Source organism: Anolis sagrei, chromosome 1, assembly GCF_037176765.1.
Source record: "Anolis sagrei isolate rAnoSag1 chromosome 1, rAnoSag1.mat, whole genome shotgun sequence".
Taxonomy (NCBI): Eukaryota; Metazoa; Chordata; class Lepidosauria; order Squamata; family Dactyloidae; genus Anolis; species Anolis sagrei.
The window spans coordinates 169,476,316-169,495,094 of NC_090021.1; the positions used below are offsets into that span (position 1 = coordinate 169,476,316).

Sequence of the window (18,779 nt, forward strand, 5' to 3'; positions counted from 1 at the left end):
TTTAATCCTCAAGCAGCCAGAATCTGAATCTTTTCAGGTCGGAAAGACAAGTACTACCTCCACCCCAGCCTTACAGGAGAAAAGGGTTTTTAAGTTTTTCTGAGGTTGTCTGTACATTGTGATTCTATATACAGATGTCTTGTCTGTATATTCTGGAGTGGTTTCTATTTTGTATTATAGTATAAATCTACATTTTGCCTATTATCTGCCCACCTCTTTTTTACCCACACGCTTTCAAATGTACAGTTAAATTTAGATAGATGCAGAAAAGAATGTGCATTTTGGAAGTGTGATAATTCAAACCGACAATGTCATTGACTGAATCAGGATTCCACTATTCCTGCATATATAATCCAAAGGTGACCCTGAATTAGGTATGAGGTTAAGCATTGTGTTTTAGGGTCCGAAACCATAGTGCTATGATTACTTTTATTCATTTTAGACCCAAAAGAGACATCCTAGACAATTTTGGGGTTGTCTGGAAGAAAAAGAGTAGGCCTGTGCGGTTTCGTTCGTTAATTCGTTAATTCGTTAAACATTCGTTAATTTTTGCATATACGAAACGATAACAAAACATATTTCCAAACCCGGAAGGGTTTTTAAATATCGAAACGGCAACCCCCACAGTTTTAACGAGCTTTTGCTCGTTTCGTAAATGGGGCGGGCAGGGGCGAAGGGGCGGCGCGAGCGCGCACCCAGTGAGCCAAGCCCCGCGCCTGCCTGTTGGGCGCGAGCGCGGCTCCCGATTGGCCGGCCCGCGCACGCTCGCCCTTAGGCTGAGGCCCTCTTTGGCAGGAGCTTCCCCCTCAGCGGCAGCAGCTTCCCCCTCACCCCTTTGGTGCTCCGTGCTCCTTCTTCCCCAGGTTGGGCGCCAGGCTTGGGAGCCCAGCCCCGGGAAGGAAGGGAATTTTTAGCCACGGAGCAGCAGAAGGGCGACGAGGAGGCTGCTGGCGAAGAGGGCCTCAGCGGCGGCAGCTTCCCCCTTGCCCTTCTGCTGCTCCGTGGCTAAAAGTTTCCTTCCTCCCCGGGCTGGGCTCCCAAGCCTGGCGCCCAGCTTGGGGAAGAAGGAGGACGGAGGAGCAAAGGGGCGAGGGGGAAGCTGCCGCCGCTGAGGCCCCCTTCGCCAGTAGCCTCCTCCTCGCCCTCAGCGGCAGCAGGCTTGGGAGCATTTCCAGAGGGCATTTCCATTTTAAAATATTATTTTAATATTATTTTAATATTATTCTTAAAAAATACAAAAAATATTCTAAAAATTCGTTAATATTTACAAAATTTTCGTAAATACCGAACTTTTTTTTGGGAAAATTTTGTAATTATTTTAAATATCGAAACAAAAAAACACCCCAATTACAAATCGATTTTAGAAACAAATTTTTTCTTGATCAAACAGGCCTAAAAAAGAGGGCTGAGTACTGTTACGTTATCTGGGTGAAGGCCACAAGAGGGTGCTAGACAGAGAATGATAGTCCAGTTTATGGAGGGGGGGGGGGGAAGAATTGGGTTGAAGAAGTTAAATAATTTCCCCCTGATTTCCTGTTATTCCTTCCACTCATATCTCCGTTGTGGAAAGAACACTCTTTATGAGATGGGGAAGGGGAGGGGGAAAATGATTTTCCTTCTTCAACACCCTCTCCCCTGTAAAACAGACCATCATTCTTTCTCTACCGCCCCCTTGTGGCCTCTGCCTGGATAATGGAACATCATCTAGGGCTGTAAAAAGGGATTTTGGAAAAAAAGGAGATTGCGTAAAAGGGATTTGTGTACTTCATGTGGCCTATAAAATGTACTTTCCCTCCTTACAATTTGAAAACTATTGTCTGTGTTTATATCATATTATATTACTAGCTGTGCCCGCCACGCATTGCTGTGGACAACCTTCCCTCCCTCTTTCTCTCCTGCTTGTTTTCTCTCCTTCTTTCTCTTTTTTTTCTTTCATTCTCTCCTTCTTTCCTTCTCTTCCTTTCCCCTTCCTTCCCTTTTCTTTCCCTTCCTCTTTCTCCCCATTTTTCCTTCTCTACCTATTCTTGGACTGTAACTCCCAGCAGTCCTCCTGATCAATCTAACTACCTACTTACCTATCTATCTCTATCTAATCTATCTATCTATCTTATCTATCTGGAGGATTGCTGGGAGTTGCAGTCCAGGAATAGGAAATTGGAGATATGCAGGGATTGGGATGCTCTCAAAGAAATCCAAGGAGAAGCAAGCTTTCAGCTTGGAAGCAGTGCCTTTGGAACATTCTTCTCTCCTAAAGGGCCTGGTCTAGGGGATGCTGGGAGCTGTAGTTCAGAAGAGAGTGTGGATATGCTGTTGTGTGTTTTTTTGCCAGGGGGAGTTGTTTTTGTGCATGTGTCTTTTTGTGCAGCGTCTTTTTGCTTTTTGGGCCTTTTAAGTCTCTTCTGTTGTGTTTTTATGAGTGATGGTCACTTGTTGGCCTGACAGGTGTGTTGTGTCCAAATTTCATGTCAACTCATCCAGTGGTTTTTGAGATATGTTAATCCCACAAACGAACATTAGATTTTTATTTATATAGCCATCTCCCATGCACGTCGCCTGGCTTTAACGGCCAGCTGTTTCCCTGCGAGGAGGAGGGGGGGCGTGGCCATGGGTCTCTGTAGACATGCAGTTTCCCCTTTGTGGACATGCAGTTTAGAAGTCCTTTCTGCTTTTTGTTTTAGTTTTTTTTTGAGTGGAGAACATACATTGGGTTGTTAGGGACATGGTGTCCAAATTTAGTGTCAATTGCCCCAGTGGTTTCTAAGTTCTGTGAATAGCACAAACGAACATTACATTTTTATTTATATAGATTAGCCACTCTTGAGATAAAGTCAGTTCTTGGAATAGCCGGCTGGAGTAGCAAAAAAGATGGTTCTAGTGATGGAACTACTTCCATCAGCAGAACTGGGAAAGAGAGGTGCCAATGGGAGAACATATATATACAACCAAGCAGAAGGGAGTATTGCTGTTATATTACATTGTGAACTTCTTGCAACTTTTGCTTTTCTTGTTTTCAAGTCAGCCTCGTATCCACCTCCTCCTCCTAGTTTATCTTGAAAAACCTATGATGAGTTTGCTCTAATGGAGATTTGGAATTTGTGTTATGACTAATGTGGCTACTGTTCGTTTTTGTTCTGTTGAGGATGCTTCACAATGTGTGTCTCACCCTGCCTTTAGAAAATAGCACAAAATGGAACAATTGCAAGGGAAAAAAACAATTTTGCTTTCTTGAGCTCACGGTGACACAAACCAAACCCGATTTAGTGATGCAACAAGTGATAGGAAGAAGTTGGTGTGTTACTTAACTATGACTATGGTTCTCATTATGTAGAAAGGTATTGATTCCCCCCCCCCCCCCCACTGAATGAAAACACAGTCTCGGTGAAAATGCAAGTATTTATTATTCATTCTTCTCAACAAAGAATATTCATCACTAAGAATATTTCTATGTGGGCTCTTTTTTGGCAGGATGACTTTGATTCTACCATCACAATGGAGGAACAGATTCATCTTCTGTTGGAGGCCAAAGTGCAATGTGAGCAAAATATCTCTTCTCAGCTAGAAGCAGAAGGGGGTAAAGTATCTCAATATTCTAGACTGTTTTCAGGCACTGTCACATGCATTCAGTCATAGTTGCCGCCTCTGCGTGAAAGGGGCAGCAAACCTGCTCTGATCTTTATAAACAAGATATTGAAGGTGTCTGGTCTATTTCTGGAATAGGGTTCAATATGCTGGATAGCTCAGACCAAATCTGGAGCAGATGTCCCACTCCACTGACTTCAAAGCAGTCAGCGTCCACTCCCTTTATTGAAAGTTAGAAGGAGTCCCCAGTGGTGCAACGGGTTAAACCAGGGGTCCTTAAACTTTTTAAACAGAGGGCCGGGTCACAGTCCCTCAAACTGTTGGAGGACCAGATTATAATTTGAAAAAAAACATGAATGAATTCCTATGCACACTGCACCTATCTTATTTGTAGTGCAAAAAACACTTTAAAACAATACAATAATTAAAATGCAGAGCAATTTTAACAAATATAAACTTGGGGAGGTGGCGGGTGAAGCGGCCCCAAAGCCGCTTCGCCCGCCTCCTCCCCCCTTCTACTACCTTCAGGATGAGGCGAGGCCCTGTCCTGAAGGCAGGAGAAGACCAGACTGGGCCCAAGGAGGCAGCAAGCAAAGCAGCCCCAAAGCTGCTTCGCCCGCCACCTCCCCCCCTTCTCCTGCCCTTGGGATGAGGCGAGGCCCCGTCCCAAAGGCAGGAGAAGACCAGGCTGGGCCCAGGGAGGCAGCAGGCAAAGCAGCCCCAAAGCTGCTTCGCCCGCCACCTCCCCCCCTTCTCCTGCCCTTGGGATGAGGCGAGGCCCCGTCCCAAAGGCAGGAGAAGACCAGGCTGGGCCCAGGGAGGCAGCGGGCAAAGCAGCCCCAAAGCTGCTTCACCCGCCACCTCCCCCCCTTCTCCTGCCCTTGGGATGAGGCGAGGCCCCGTCCCAAAGGCAGGAGAAGACCAGGCTGGGCCCAGGGAGGCAGCGGGCAAAGCGGGCCCAAAGCTGCTTTGCCCGCCACCTCCCCCCTTCTCCTGCCCTCGGGATGAGGCAAGGCCCCGTCCCAAAGGCAGGAGAAGACCAGGCTGGGCCCAGGGAGGCGGCAGGCGAAGCAGCCCCAGAGCCACTTCGCCTGCCACCTCTCACCCTTCTTCAACCCTGCGGACCGGATAAATGCCCTTGGGTGGCTGGGGCCGGCCTGCGGGCCGTAGTTTGAGGACCCCTGGGTTAAACCCTTGTGCTGGCAGGACTGCTGATGGACAGGTCCGAGGTTCAAATCCGGGGAAAGCGCAGATGAGCTCCCTCCTGACAGCTCTAGCTCCCCAAGTGGGGACATGAGAGAAGCCTCCCACAAGGATGGTAAAACATCAAAATATCCAGGCATCCCCTTGGCAAGGTCCTTGCAAAAGGCCAATTCTCTCACACCAAAAGCTACTTGCAGTTTCTCAAGTTGCTCCTGACACACACACACAACCCTTGCATTTTGACCATCCTACTGTAAGCCACCTTGAATCCCATTCTGACAGAAATAGAACAAGAAATAGACTCAGGAAACAATTTCGTGAAGTGCCGTATTATAAAAGCCAACCTTGGAAAGTTTTTATTTGATAGACATTGGCATAAGCATAACAAAGACCTAAGCCCTGAGTCACAGAAATATTTCCATCCCTGAAAACACTTCCCCCATCATTCTTGGGCATTCCTCGCTGTTTTATATGCCCTTTTGTCTCTTGGGGTTCGGTTGAATATGACGGAGTCCCAGTGGCACAATGAGTTAAACCCTTGTGCCGGTAGGAATTCCGACCGACAGGTCAGTGGTTTGAATCAAGGGAGAGCAGGTTGAGCTCCCTCTGTCAGTTCCAGCTCCCCATGTGGGGACATGAGAGAAGTCTCCCACAAGGATGGTAAAACATCAAACATCTGGGTGTCCCCTGGGCAACGTCCTTGCAGACAGCCAATTCTCTCACACCAGAAATGACTTGCAGTTTTTCAAGTCACTCCTGACAAACAAACAAAAAAACTCAAAAACATCCCCCCCCCCGCCAAAAAAACCTCACAAGAAGGCAATCTTGATTTCTGCTTTTACAAATTTAGAACTGAGTGCAATATAGGGGAATATACCCTCCTTGTTTCTCATCCAAACATAATCATTTTCTCAGATAGGCCTTTATGTCAGGAACCTTCAAATGTCACAGTCATCCACAGGTTTATAATTTTCACACTTATTTTCTTCCTTTCATCCAAATAGCAAATACAGGTTGAGCATTCCTTATCTAGAATACGGTGTATAAAACTACTTTCAATACTTACTACTTTATCTTGGTTTATTCCTTTGCCATACAAATCTAGATGTATATTTTTCCATTATTTATATCTACTGTCCAAACAGATATTGTCTGAAGAACGTTGTCATTCTAGGTAACATGTTCATTTTATCATTGAAATACTCCTCAACAGTGACAAATTTACTCTCTCGTGAATTTCATGTTTTCACATATTTATTCTGAAATAACATACCATTTGTATTTGTATTGGTTAGCACTAAGTAGTTAACTTTATTCGCAATTTTAAAAAGAGTTTATTTCAATGTGTTGCACTTAATCCTCCGAACCTACATTTCTCTCTGACATGTTTTGTTTTCGATTATTAATTTGAAAACCCTGCCACAATGCTAATCTTTATTTATTTATTTATTTATTAACTTCATTTGTATACCGCCCCTCTCAGCCTTACGGCGACTCAAGGGGGTTTACAAGGCAAAATTCAATGCCACAAAATACAACACAATTTAAAACATTAACATCAATAAAATCATAACAACAGCAATCAAAACATAAGCCAGCAAATCCTCAATAAAAACATTGTCCAATTCCATCGTATAGTTGTTCCATTTTCCTATGTCCATTACTCAATATTTGCAAATGCTTGCTCAAACAGCCATGTCTTGAGTTTTTTCTGAAAATGTTAGGAGCAAAGAAGCTGATCTAATGTCCTTAGGGAGGGCGTTCCATAACCGAGGGGCCGCCACTGAGAAGACCCTGTCTCTCGTCCTCTCCAATCGTACTTGTGACGAAGGCAGGACCGAGAGCAGGGCCTCCCCAGATGATCTTAACGTCCTCTATGGTTTGTAAGTAATTGTTCCATTAACACCTCTATATCCTCCAAAGGGTTTTTATTTATCCTAATTTCCCTATTTCGTCTTATATCTCTATTTAAAAATTAAGCACCAAAATAAACTAAAGTAGGGACAACAGACATCCTTGTCTTGTGTCTCATTACCTTGATAATTTCTCCAATTACTTTGGTGATTTTGGAGGGGAGGTATAAATCTATTTAATCCATTTAATAAAGCTATCCAAAATGCATAACTTCTAAAGTCTGTAGAAAATAGTTCGGTAATTTATTTATTTATTTATTTCACTTACTTATACCCCGCCCTTCTCACCCCGGGGGGGACTCAGGGCGGCTTACAGTGGGGGCACAATTAGATGCCCAAATCAATGACAAGTAATACAAAATACAAAATAATTCAACAATTAATTAAAACATCAATACATAATAAGATAATAAAACAATCTCACGCTAAAACAATCTCATGCTCAGGGTTCAGAGTCCATATTTCATTCCATTCCATTTGTCCTTGTTTATCGTCAGATCCTTAGTTTAGTTGTCAGAATGACCAAAGGCTTGGTCCCACACCCAGGTCTTCAGTTTTTCCTAAACGCCAGAAGGGAGGTCGCCGATCTAATCTCCCCGGGGAGTGAGTTCCACAGGTGGGGGGCCACCACTGAGAAGGCCCTGCTCCTCGTCCCCGCCAACCTCACTTGTGACAGTGGCGGGGTCGAGAGCAGGGCCTCCCCAGAAGATCTTAAACTTCGAGATGGGATGTAGAGGGAGATCCGTTCGGACAAATACACTGGGCCGGAACCGTATAGGGTAACTTCAACAACTCCAAAGTTCTGCTTCCAGATTATTGATTAGGGGATTTGCAAACAAGCTCATGGCAAACAAATCAGGTGGAAATAGCCCAGTCTTCTAAGAACGGTCAGGAAAATTCCACAAAGAATAGATGGGCAATTAAGGAAATGCTGCATACTTGATGATGATGAAAGTCACCAGCTGTACACAAAAATATTCTCATTGTCATTAATTATGTTTCTGGTTCACTGTTGGCTCATGCAATCAAGAATCTATTTTAAACTGCTTCATAGGTGGAAATGTCTTTTGTTATTGACCTGACTTTGGCTAATTCGAGAGCGTGAAGCACTTTATAAAAGGGCCTTATATTGCATCTTTAATGTTTACAATGTGGCGCAATGAGATAAACCCTTGTGCTGCTGAATTGCTGATCTGAAGGTTGGCAGTTCGAATCCGCAGGACAGGGTGAGCTCCCGCTGTTAACCCTAGCTCCTGCCAACCTAGCAGTTAGAAAACATGCAAATGTGAATAGATCAATATTCACAATAAAAGGCAAAATGATGCTCCAAGCAGTCATGCCAAACACACGATCAGGAGGTGTCTATGGATGCAGGTTCCTTGGCTTGGAAATGGAGAAAGAGCACCTCCCGCAGAGCTGGAGATGAGCACTGCCTCCAGAGCCAGAAATGAAAGGAGAAGCCTTTGCCTTTGTCTGTATGTTTCTGTCTCGTTGTATGTCATTGTAATCAAGGCATTGAATATTTGCCTGTGTCTGTTTATATACTGCAATCCACTCTTAGTCCCCTCAGGAAGAAGGGCGGAATATAAATAAAGTGTTGTTGTTGTTATTATTATTTTACTGACAAAAACACAGTATCTCACAGCAAATGAGATCTATATGCTGGATTTTGTATCACAAAATCACAAGTCGAACACTTCCCAAGCGTCTAGGACTGTGTGATATATTTTCGAATGATGCATGCAGATCCAAGTAAGGTGGCCTTTTGCAGTTGACAGATTGTGATTTTGTCAATGTTTATTGTTTCCAAATGCCGGCTGAGATCTTTTGGCACGGAACCCAGGGTGCCGATGACCACTGGGACCTCCTGTACTGGTTTATGCCAGAGCCTTATTATAATATTATTATTATTATTATTATTATTATTATTATTTTCTTTATGACTTGTTTTTTTCTCTCTCTTTAGGAAGTGATTGCCTTCCAGAATGGGATGGGCTAATCTGCTGGCCCAGAGGGTCAGCTGGGAAGACAGTAGCTGTCCCGTGCCCTTTGTATGTATATGACTTCAATCACAAAGGTACCAGCTCTGCATTCCTCACTGGGTTTAATCTTTCACAAAATCTAGGTTGCGCAGAGCAGGGGAGAAACATCACTAAAGTTATTGACGGAAGTCTTCTTTCTTTCTTGCAGGGATGGCGTTCAGGCGCTGTAGCTCAAATGGAACATGGGCTTACGTACTGAGCTTAAACCGAACGTGGTCAAACTATTCAGAGTGCCTTCGCTTCCTGCAAGCAGAAAACAGCCCAGGAAAGGTATTGGCTCTTTTTCTAGTTTTTTTTTGTCATGTCAGGAGTGACCTGAGAAACTGCAAGTCGCTTCTGGTGTGTGAGAATTGGCCGTCTGCAAGGACATTGCCCAGGGGACGCCTGGATGATTTGATTTTTTTTTAATCATCCTTGTGGGAGGCTTCCCTCATATCCCCACATGAGGAGCTGGAATTGATAGAGGGAGCTCATCCGGCTCTCCCCGGATTCGGACCTGTGACCAGGGGTTTAACCCACTGCGCCACCGGGGGCTCCTTTTTCTAGTGAGAGGTTGGAGTTATAAAGCTACATTTAAAACTAGGACTATGGTGGCACAACGGGTTAAACTGCTGAGCTGCTGACTGAAAGGTTGCTGACTTGCTGACTGAAAGGTTGGCGGTTCAGATCCGTGGGACAGGGTGAGCTCCCACTGTTAGCCCCAGCTTCCACCAAGCTAGCAGTTCAAAAATGTGAGTAGATCAATAGGTACCGCCTCGGCGGGAAGATAAATGGTGCTCCATGCAGTCATGCTGGCCACATTACCTAGGAGGTGTCTACGGACAATGCTGGCTCTTTGGCTTAGCAACGAAGATGAGCACGACCCTCAGAACTGGATAAAAGCAGCACCCCTCAAGAGCCAGAAGGGGAAGCCTATAACTTATCTGTATTTCTAGGCATTGGCTGTTTGCCTTGTGTTGTGTATGCTGGAATCTACCCTAAGTCCCCTCGGGGAGATAGGGTGGAAAACAAATAAAGTATTATTATTATTATTATTATTATTATTATTATTATTATTATTACATTTGACGAGGTCATGCTGGTGCTGAAGATCTTATCTGTTTCTTTGTTGTTGTGTGCCTTCAGGTCATTTCAGACTTATGGTGACCCTACATAGCGTTTTTCTGGGATCGAGAAAGTTCCTTGCCCAGGGTCACCCAGTGGGCTTTCATGGCTGAACGGCCCTGGTCTCCAGAGTCATAGTCCAACATTCAAGCCACTACATTATTCTGGCTTTCACACTGTTCCCTCACTTGATTTCAAATCTTATCCCAAAACAGAAGTGAGGAAAGAGTGTTGTAATCTTTGTGAGAGGATTGCTTCATAAGAGCTAAGGCATTCATGATGATAATGTTTTAATGGTAATGCGTACAGGCGATTTGATGGAAGATGTGCTGCTCTGGGGTGATTGGATCTCGAACAGCTTCTCTTTGCTATAATTTCCAAGATTTAGCAAATCTCAAGTGTCACTAGGTGAGAGAGCGCATTTAGGGAACAAAAACTTAACTCTTTCTCCACCCTGCTATATAATGAATAGAAATGAGCTTGTGATGAGACGTGACTTTAAAATCAAGTTTGTTTCCTTCTTCCCTCGCCCCCTCTGCTTTTTGAAACATTTTGCCTGGTGATCTGGATTTGGAATTTATTGTATAACCAGTAGAGATTACTCTGCTTTTACCATACATTACAATTGCTCACCTAGAAAATGTTCTTTTGTTGTTTCTTCCAGCGGGAATTCTTTGAACGTCTCTATATTATGTACACAGTTGGGTATTCCATCTCTTTCACGTCTTTGGCTGTAGCAATTTTCATCATTGGTTATTTCAGGTGAGTGGGCCATATCTCAAAAGTAGGTCCATTCTCCATTCAATTTGTGTGCCAAGAGTGGGGAATTATTTGGATTCTGAGGGGCAGAAGGTCTTGGGAAGGAACAAAAGCACAGTGGGCTTGAGATGAAGGAGCACTTAGTTTAAAGTGAAAGGCGACACACTGATATTGGTGAGAAAACTTTATGTGGGTTTCAAAAGAGCTTGGAACCTAGAATCATAGAATCATAGAGTTGGAAGAGACCTCGAGGACCAACCAGTCTAACCCCCTGTCAAGAAGCAGGAAAATTGCATTCAAAGCACTCCCAACAGATGGCTATCCAGCCTCTGTTTAAAAGTCTCCAAAGGGGGAGCCTCCACCACACTCTGGGGCAGAGAGTTCCACTGCTGAACAGCCCTCACAGTCAAGAAGTTCTTCCTAATGTTCAGATGGAATCTCCTTTCTTGTAGTTTGAAGCTGTTATTCCACGTCCTAAACTCCAGGGCAGCAGAAAACAAGCTTGCTCCCTCCTCCCTGTGACTTCCTCTCACATATTTATACATGGCTATCATGTCTCCTCTCAGCCTTCTCTTTTTCAAGCTAAACATGCCCAGCTCTTTGAGCCGCTCCTTATAGGGCTTGTTCTCCAGACCCTTGATCATTTTAGTCGCCCTCCTCTGGACACATTCCTGGAGGGCTTGGGCAGAAGACAGAACCCAAATATAGGATGAGGCCAACAAAGGGAGTTTGAGAAGAGAAGACAGACTGGTATGTAGTCCAACTTTCCAAAGTTCTGAACCACAATACTTAAATGAGACCTCCATGTTCAAACACCTCTGGCTATTGAATAATGGGGCAAAACAGTAAGGAACGGTCATTGTGTTCACCTCCTGTAAACATTGGAAAAAGGATGCTGACCTAGGTCTGAGCCATTAGTCTGACTTGGCCATAGTAGTCCACGCTCTGGTTACATCCCGTTTAGACTACTGCAACGCTCTCTACATGGGGTTGCCTTTGAAGACTGCTCGGAAGCTTCAACTAGTTCAACGCTCGGCAGCCAGGATACTAACAGGAGCGGCACTCAGGGAGCATACAACTCCTCTGTTGCTCCAGCTCCACTGGCTGCCAATTTGCTACCGGGCACAATTCAAAGTGCTGGCGTTGGCCTATAAAGCCCTAAACGGTTCTGGCCCAAGTTACCTATCCGAACGCATCTCCGCCTATGAACCCACTAGGACTTTAAGATCTTCTGGGGAGGCCATGCTCTCGATCCCGCCTGCAACTCAGGCACGGTTGGCGGGGACGAGAGACAGGGCCTTCTCGGTGGTGGCCCCTCGGCTGTGGAACGCCCTACCCACAGACATCAGATCGGCTCCCTCATTAATGGCATTTCAGAAGAAAGTGAAAACCTAGTTATTTGAATAGGCGTTTTAATAGGCAGTTCAATGAATTACAATGAATTATAGGAAATCGGAACAACGGATGACGGCTTGGATTATGATTTTAGTTATGAGATGCTAGTGAGTTGTTTATTGATGTTTATTGATGGTTATTGATGTTAATTGCTTAGTGTATTATTGTGTTAATTGTTTTTGAATGGCTGTATGATGTTTGCATTGCATTTTTGCTGCTGCTTCTTGTTAACCGCTCTGAGTCGCCTAATGGCTGAGAAGAGCGGTATACAAATAAAGCAAATAAATAAATAAATAAATTAGGGTTCCAGTTAAGGACTTTCTCACACTGGAATATAATCTGTTTATATCAATATGCATCCCATCTTTTTAAAGGACTGGATACATACTGTATTGAGATGCATACTCTCCTCATCACACCTGATTATTATGATTCTTATGATTTGAAAATACTGAGCTTATACTTATCACACCACAGAAGGCTGGCTCCTCCCAATCCATTCAAAACACCTTCTATGACAGTGTTTCTCAACCTGTAGGTCCCCAGATGTTTTGGCCTTCAACTCCCAGAAATCCTAACAACTGGTAAACTGGCTTGGATTGCTGGGAGTTGTAGGCCAAAACACCTGGGGACCCACAGGTTGAGAAACACTGCTCTATGACCTTTTAAAGAGTATTGTGACTGATGGGATGCATACAGATTTTCCTATCACACACGCAAGCAGCACTTCAGCAATGCAAGAATCTGTAATATTTCAAAAACAATCTGCAAATAATCTGTTTCTGCGATGCTTTGCAGATGGATTCTGATGGAATATTGATGGGATGAGGCAAACATCATGTGATGGGACCCATTCGAAATAATTCTCAAACAGTCTCAGAAACAGAGTATTTCCTAATGTGATAAAGTCCTAAGTTCTTGAGCTCTATTAACAGTTTTTCCTCCACTTCCCACAGAAGGCTCCACTGCACCCGGAATTATATACATCTGCATTTATTTGTCTCATTCATGCTCAGAGCTACCAGCATTTTTATTAAAGACAAAGTTGTTCATACCCATATAGGAGCAAAAGAACTTGATGCACTATTTGTGGGCGACCTGCAAAATGTTTTAGTGGCTCCGATCACAGACAAGTCTCAGTACGTAAGTACTTCTCCCTTCATTCTACTCTGTATCATCCAGATGGGATTACTTATAAATATTCTCTTGCCTGGCTAATAGGAGGGAGTGCTTTCGAAGTGACAGAACTTTATGGTTTCCCCAAGCCTTTGATCCTGCATCCAGGCTGTCTGATTTTGGTTACGATGCACAGTACAAGTTTGTTCCAGGTTTCTGAGAGATCAATGTAAAACTCTAGATAGTGTTGCCTTTCAGCAGACTTAGGGCCTTTCCACCCAGCCATATAACCCAGAATATCAAGGCAGGAAATCCCACAATGTCTACTTTGAACTAGAATATATGACAATGTGGATTCAGATAACTTGGTTCAAAGCAGACATTGTGGGCTTTTCTGCCTTGATATTCTGGGTTATATGGCTGGGTGGAAGGGGCCTCAGAATAGTTTTTTATACTATACTCACATAGGAATCAGTTAGTGCATGCTGTGTTATGTGTAAATATTTCCTCAGTATAGCTCCGGTAGTATTTACCACTTGAATCAATATTGCTGTCCTGAGCTGGGTCCATTTAGCTACATCAAAACTGTGTGAAAAATGACAAAATTGAATGTGTTTTCAAAGTGTTCAATCAGCTGAAAATAATGAGAAAGATACTTCCTTTAAAATAAATAGTATATTTCAGGCAGGTTTGTCACATGAATCCCGACCAACTTTGAAACCTAACAGGCATCTTCATGGTACAATTAATGCATTCTGACACCATTTTAACTCCCATGACTAAATGCTATGGAATCATGGATTTTGCATTAGTTCTACAGTGTAGATATAACCAAGATATCTACTAATTGGATATACCTGATTGCAGAATACCAGATTGTGGAACGTAGGTAGTCTTATACCACCTCAGACCCTTGGTTCATCTACTTAGTGTTCTCCTCTTTGATTAGCAGCAATGGTTCTTCAAGATTTGAGGAAGAATTCTTCCCCAGCAATATTTGGTAATATCTGATGTTTCCTGGTGACTATTCATTCAAGTGTTAAACAGACTCAGCCATGGGTTGTTGTAGGTTTTTTCGGGCTATATGGCCATGTTTTAGAGGCATTCTCTCCTGACGTTTCGCCTGCATCCTCAGAGGTAGTAAGGTCAGTTGGAACTAGGAAAATGGGTTTATATATCTGTCAAATGATATATAAACCCATGGTGGGACAAAGAACTCTTGAAATCCACAAGCATGTGGACAATTTCAACAGAAAGGAAGAAACCATGAAAATGAACAAAATCTGGCTACGAGTATTAAAAAAACTCTAAAATTACGACAGCAAAACAGCAGAGAGGAAACAGTCAGGGACATCGAATCACCTCTCAACAAAAGATTGCCCCAGGTACTCACAAGCCACACCAAACAACTGCCAGGGCATCAAATGCTAATCAAAGTGGCCAGTTGAAACATTCACGCCTGGCTCCAGCAGACATAGATATATAAACCCATTTTCCTAGTTCCAACAGACTTCACAACCTCTGAGGATGCTTGCCACAGATGCAGGCGAAACGTCAGGAGAGAATGCCTCTAGAACATGACCATATAGCCCGAAGAAACCTACAACAACCCAGTGATTCCAGCCATGAAAGCCTTCGACAATACACAGACTCAGCCATGTTACCTTTACAAAATTAGACATGCTCAAGTACGTTGTGTGATGACATGGTGTGATAATGGAAAAGACAGCGAGAAAGTTTAATCCAAGGAAATATATTCCCTTGTTTCATGCACTATTTAAGCAAACACCCTTATAATTCATGCTCATTTTCTGCTGGAAAAAAACCCCCACTAATATAACACTAACGTGTTGTCCTGTAAGCACAATTGCTGCAGAAGTACAGAATTGGTCCACAAAGTATGCATTTCAATAGCAGTAATTGTGCAGAAAAAACCCATTTTTAATGTGTCTGACATCTGCTATTTTGGCAGGCCTTAAATATGAGTCATAACCAATACAGAAAGGAAAAAGAGAGAGTGGTGAAACTTGTTGAAGTGCTTGTCTTTCAAAGACAAGTAATCCTGGCCTTTATGCATCTAATAAATGATGCCTTTCACAATGGAAGATGAAGGTCAATTTCCAAGTATATTGTTGGATTTGATTATACCCTCAGCTGCAGCAACTGGATTTCTTTGTGGTTTGATTGGCAGGTGTGGTGCAAGATTACCGTGGTGATGTTTATTTATTTCCTGGCGACCAACTACTACTGGATCTTGGTTGAAGGCCTTTATCTGCACAGCTTAATATTTGTGGCTTTCTTTTCGGATACCAAGTACCTGTGGGTATTTATCTTGGCAGGCTGGGGTAAGGTACACCATCTGTCATTCAAGCAATATATCTGCACTGAAAGCTAAATTAGAGCTGTTCATTATTGAGTGAATAGATTTGTAGCTGTCATGTAGTTCCCATTTTGTCATTTTTCTAAAATCGATACAGCTTGGGAATCCCTTTTATAGAACTCCAAAAATTTAAACCTTTTTTTGCTGATGGCACCATTTCCACCTTTCAGGAAAGGGGGCTAATCACACATTTATCACCTACTGATATATATATATATATATATATATATATATATATATATATATATATATATGCTAAAGGATCTCTTATTCCACCACAGACAAGCATTTGATGATGGAAAGGGAAGGTACGGGGAAGGACTCTGAGTCCCGTGGCCTGATTTAACAGGCATTTAACAGGGTGCTGCAGTGGTGCAGTGGGTCAAACTGCTAAGCTGCAGAATTTGCTGACCGAAAGGTTGGCAGTTCAGATCTTAGGAGCAGGGTGAGCTCCTGTCATAAGCCCCAGGTTCTGCCAACCTAGCAGTTCGAAAACATGCAAATGTGAGTAGATCAATAGGTAAGGGATTGTGGCGCAGCTGGCTGAGTGTCAGCTGCATTAAGATCACTCTGACCAAAAGGTCATGAGTTCAAAGCCAGCCTGGGTTGGAGTGGGTTTCCAACCAATTGTGTAGCCTGTTGTCGACCTTTGCAACCTGAAAGACAGTTGCATCTGTCAAGTAGGAAAATTAGGTACCATCTTAAAGTGTGGGGAGGCTAAATTAACTAATTTATGAGGCCATAAAAAAGACTCCAGCAAAGCACTCCAGCAAAAAAAGCACGCGGGGAATGCAGAAGTACTTCATCAGTGTCGCAAATGGACGATGAAAGCGACAGCTCCCCTGGCGGCCAGAAAAAGTTAAATAGCCTCTGTGTATGTCTGTATATGTTGTAAGTCAAAAATTGGCATTGAATGTTTGCCATATATGTGTACACTGTAATCCGCCCTGAGTCCCCTGCGGGGTGAGAAGGACGGAATATAAATGCTGCAAATAACTAATAAATATGTTTTCACGGGGAGGTAACGACACTCCATGCAGTCATGCTGACCCCATGACCTAGGAAATGTCTATGGACTTTGCCTGTGCTGGCACGGCTGTGCCAGGAAATTTGATTCTTTTTCTTGCATTGTTAGTTTGCATGAATCTATTCAAGCTATGCTTTTTTGCAGTTGGGTAGCTTTCCCCAGGTTGCAACCATAGCGCCGACAACCTATCAATCATCATTAGAGCCTTTAGATCTGCCCCTTTCCCCAGGTTTTGGAGGGAAAAGGGGACTTTCAGTTCAGTCTCACAGTTTGGAGCCCTGCAGTAAGAGGTGTGGGCTTTTCTCTACCCCACCTGTAAAAAGCTTCGCTTCTTACAGCTCTGTCGGGGCCAAAGATATAGATCTACAGCCAGCTTTTGCTGGGGAAAAAGGGAAAACCTCTACAGCTTTGCTGAAGATTAAATTTACAGTTCCACAGCTTTGCTAGAGGAATACAGCCAGTCTTTGCTGGGCAAAGAAATAGTTCCTACAGCCTTTGTGAAGAAACTAAAAGGACACCAGCTTGGCAGATCTGCAGCAACCATTGCCTGGTAAGGGACCACTCGGGCAATCCATAACACAGCTTGGAGCCGGGAGTTGGGGCCTCACGCCAGCAGGGTTAAGAAAGTTTGCCCAAGGAGGGTTTGGAACGTTTCCCTAAAGAGGAAAGGAACAGTTTTTTCAAGCAGTTGCCTGTCCCTTGTCAGCAGATCGAGAAAGCTACCAGTTTTTCAAGATTATATGGCATTTTATTCATTTGTTAGAAGATTTAAGCCTTAATAAAAACTTGGTTGGACTTAGAGCCTCTACAGAACTTTGTTTTGGGAAACCTGTGGGACCCTTTAGCTGAGGCACCCTGGTGCAGAAAGCACGTCCTATAAACAGACATTGTCACAGGCCCAGCGCGCGACAGCACAATGCCAGCTTTTTGGCTTAGAAATTGAGATGAGCAAAAACCCCCCGAGCTGGACTCAACTAGATTTAATGTCAAGGGGAAACCTTTACCTTGGGGAGGGAGAAGTCCAATGAATGCATTTGCTGCAACTCAGGAAATGTTGGAAAGATTTTGCCACACTCCCCCTTTGTGCTTCATTTCTAGGATGCCTGTCTCGCTGTGCACTGTAATTGCCTTTCTACAGCAATATGCATTTTGATTCTTCTCTTTCCTGACATCTGCTTTTTGCATAGGCTTTGTGTAAGCCAAGCCACAGGACCCAGAATCCTCCCTTTTACCTTTCTCCTGTCAAATGTTTGACACTGGTTGGGAAAGAGCTCCTTAACAAAACCTCAGCAGGTCCTGGAGGTGTAGCTAGCCTCCTTTCCCACATCCCTCATTCATTATGTATAAGCAAACACAGCGGTTCCAAAAGCTGAAGAAAAAAAAAATCCCCAAAACCTATGATCCCAAGCACTTCAGATAAAGATTCGACTTACAGTTATGTGCTGTATAAGTTTACTCAAAAGTGAGTTTTAGGACATATTTTTATTATAAATATAACTGTAAAGCATGCCTTTCTCCACAGGGAATTCAGGGGAAAAATACGGTTCTCTAAGACCCATTTTACACGGCTATATAATATAGATTATCAAAGCAAATAATCCACATTATCTGCTTTGAACTGGATTATATGAGTCTACATTGCCATATAATCCAGTTCATATCAGATAATCTGGATTTTATATGGCAGTGTAGAAAGGGCCTAAGACAAGATGGATGTGTGTACACGTTCCTAATAAAATTCCGAACTCTACAATTCCCAGTGGTGTCCCAGAGGGGAAATAATCAAAATCAAATTAAGATAAAAACCAAGATAGGTCTTTTTATATGGCTATACCTGTGACTATTCACTATATTCTATAACCATTCCCTACCAATTATTGTGTTTTCTTGGATTGGCGCAGCACTCCACTGACATGCTTTTAAGCTTATTTAATTTGTGATCTGAGTTGGCTGTATCTAATGAAATCAGAAGTCTGCATGTCGGCGTAGAGGCCCTTTCTTCCTCTGAAACGTTTTTCTTTCTTTTTCTTGAAAGCACTTTATAGGTTTGCCTGACACGAAACCTCAGATGTTGTTGAGAATAAATATGGATCAATAACTAGTTAAAAACAGGAAGCAGTGGGCATGACTAAGTGAATGGTTATCACCGATGGATAGAAGCAGAGATCTTTTTTCTTAGGACTAATGCTTTAAAAATATTCATAAAGGGTTTGAAAAGAAGGCTGGGAGGCGAAGTGGAAGGTTTGCTGGTAATATCCAGT

At 43.2% G+C, this 18,779-nt stretch overlaps 1 protein-coding gene across 2 annotated transcripts in view; it reads left to right on the forward strand.

The window, feature by feature from the left end:
- The window catches only part of PTH2R (parathyroid hormone 2 receptor), an 86,543-nt gene that overhangs the window by 21,113 nt on the left and 46,651 nt on the right, over positions 1-18,779 (forward strand). The window contains exons 2-7 of one of the 2 annotated variants that reach the window (XM_067470252.1): positions 3,466-3,571; positions 8,662-8,772; positions 8,886-9,007; positions 10,506-10,603; positions 12,952-13,138; positions 15,303-15,456. In XM_067470252.1, the coding sequence (XP_067326353.1) occupies positions 3,466-3,571; positions 8,662-8,772; positions 8,886-9,007; positions 10,506-10,603; positions 12,952-13,138; positions 15,303-15,456 (778 nt within the window). Of the gene's footprint in view, positions 1-3,461; positions 3,572-8,661; positions 8,773-8,885; positions 9,008-10,505; positions 10,604-12,951; positions 13,139-15,302; positions 15,457-18,779 lie in introns of those variants that run through there. The other variant, XM_067470250.1, reaches the window with a different exon arrangement.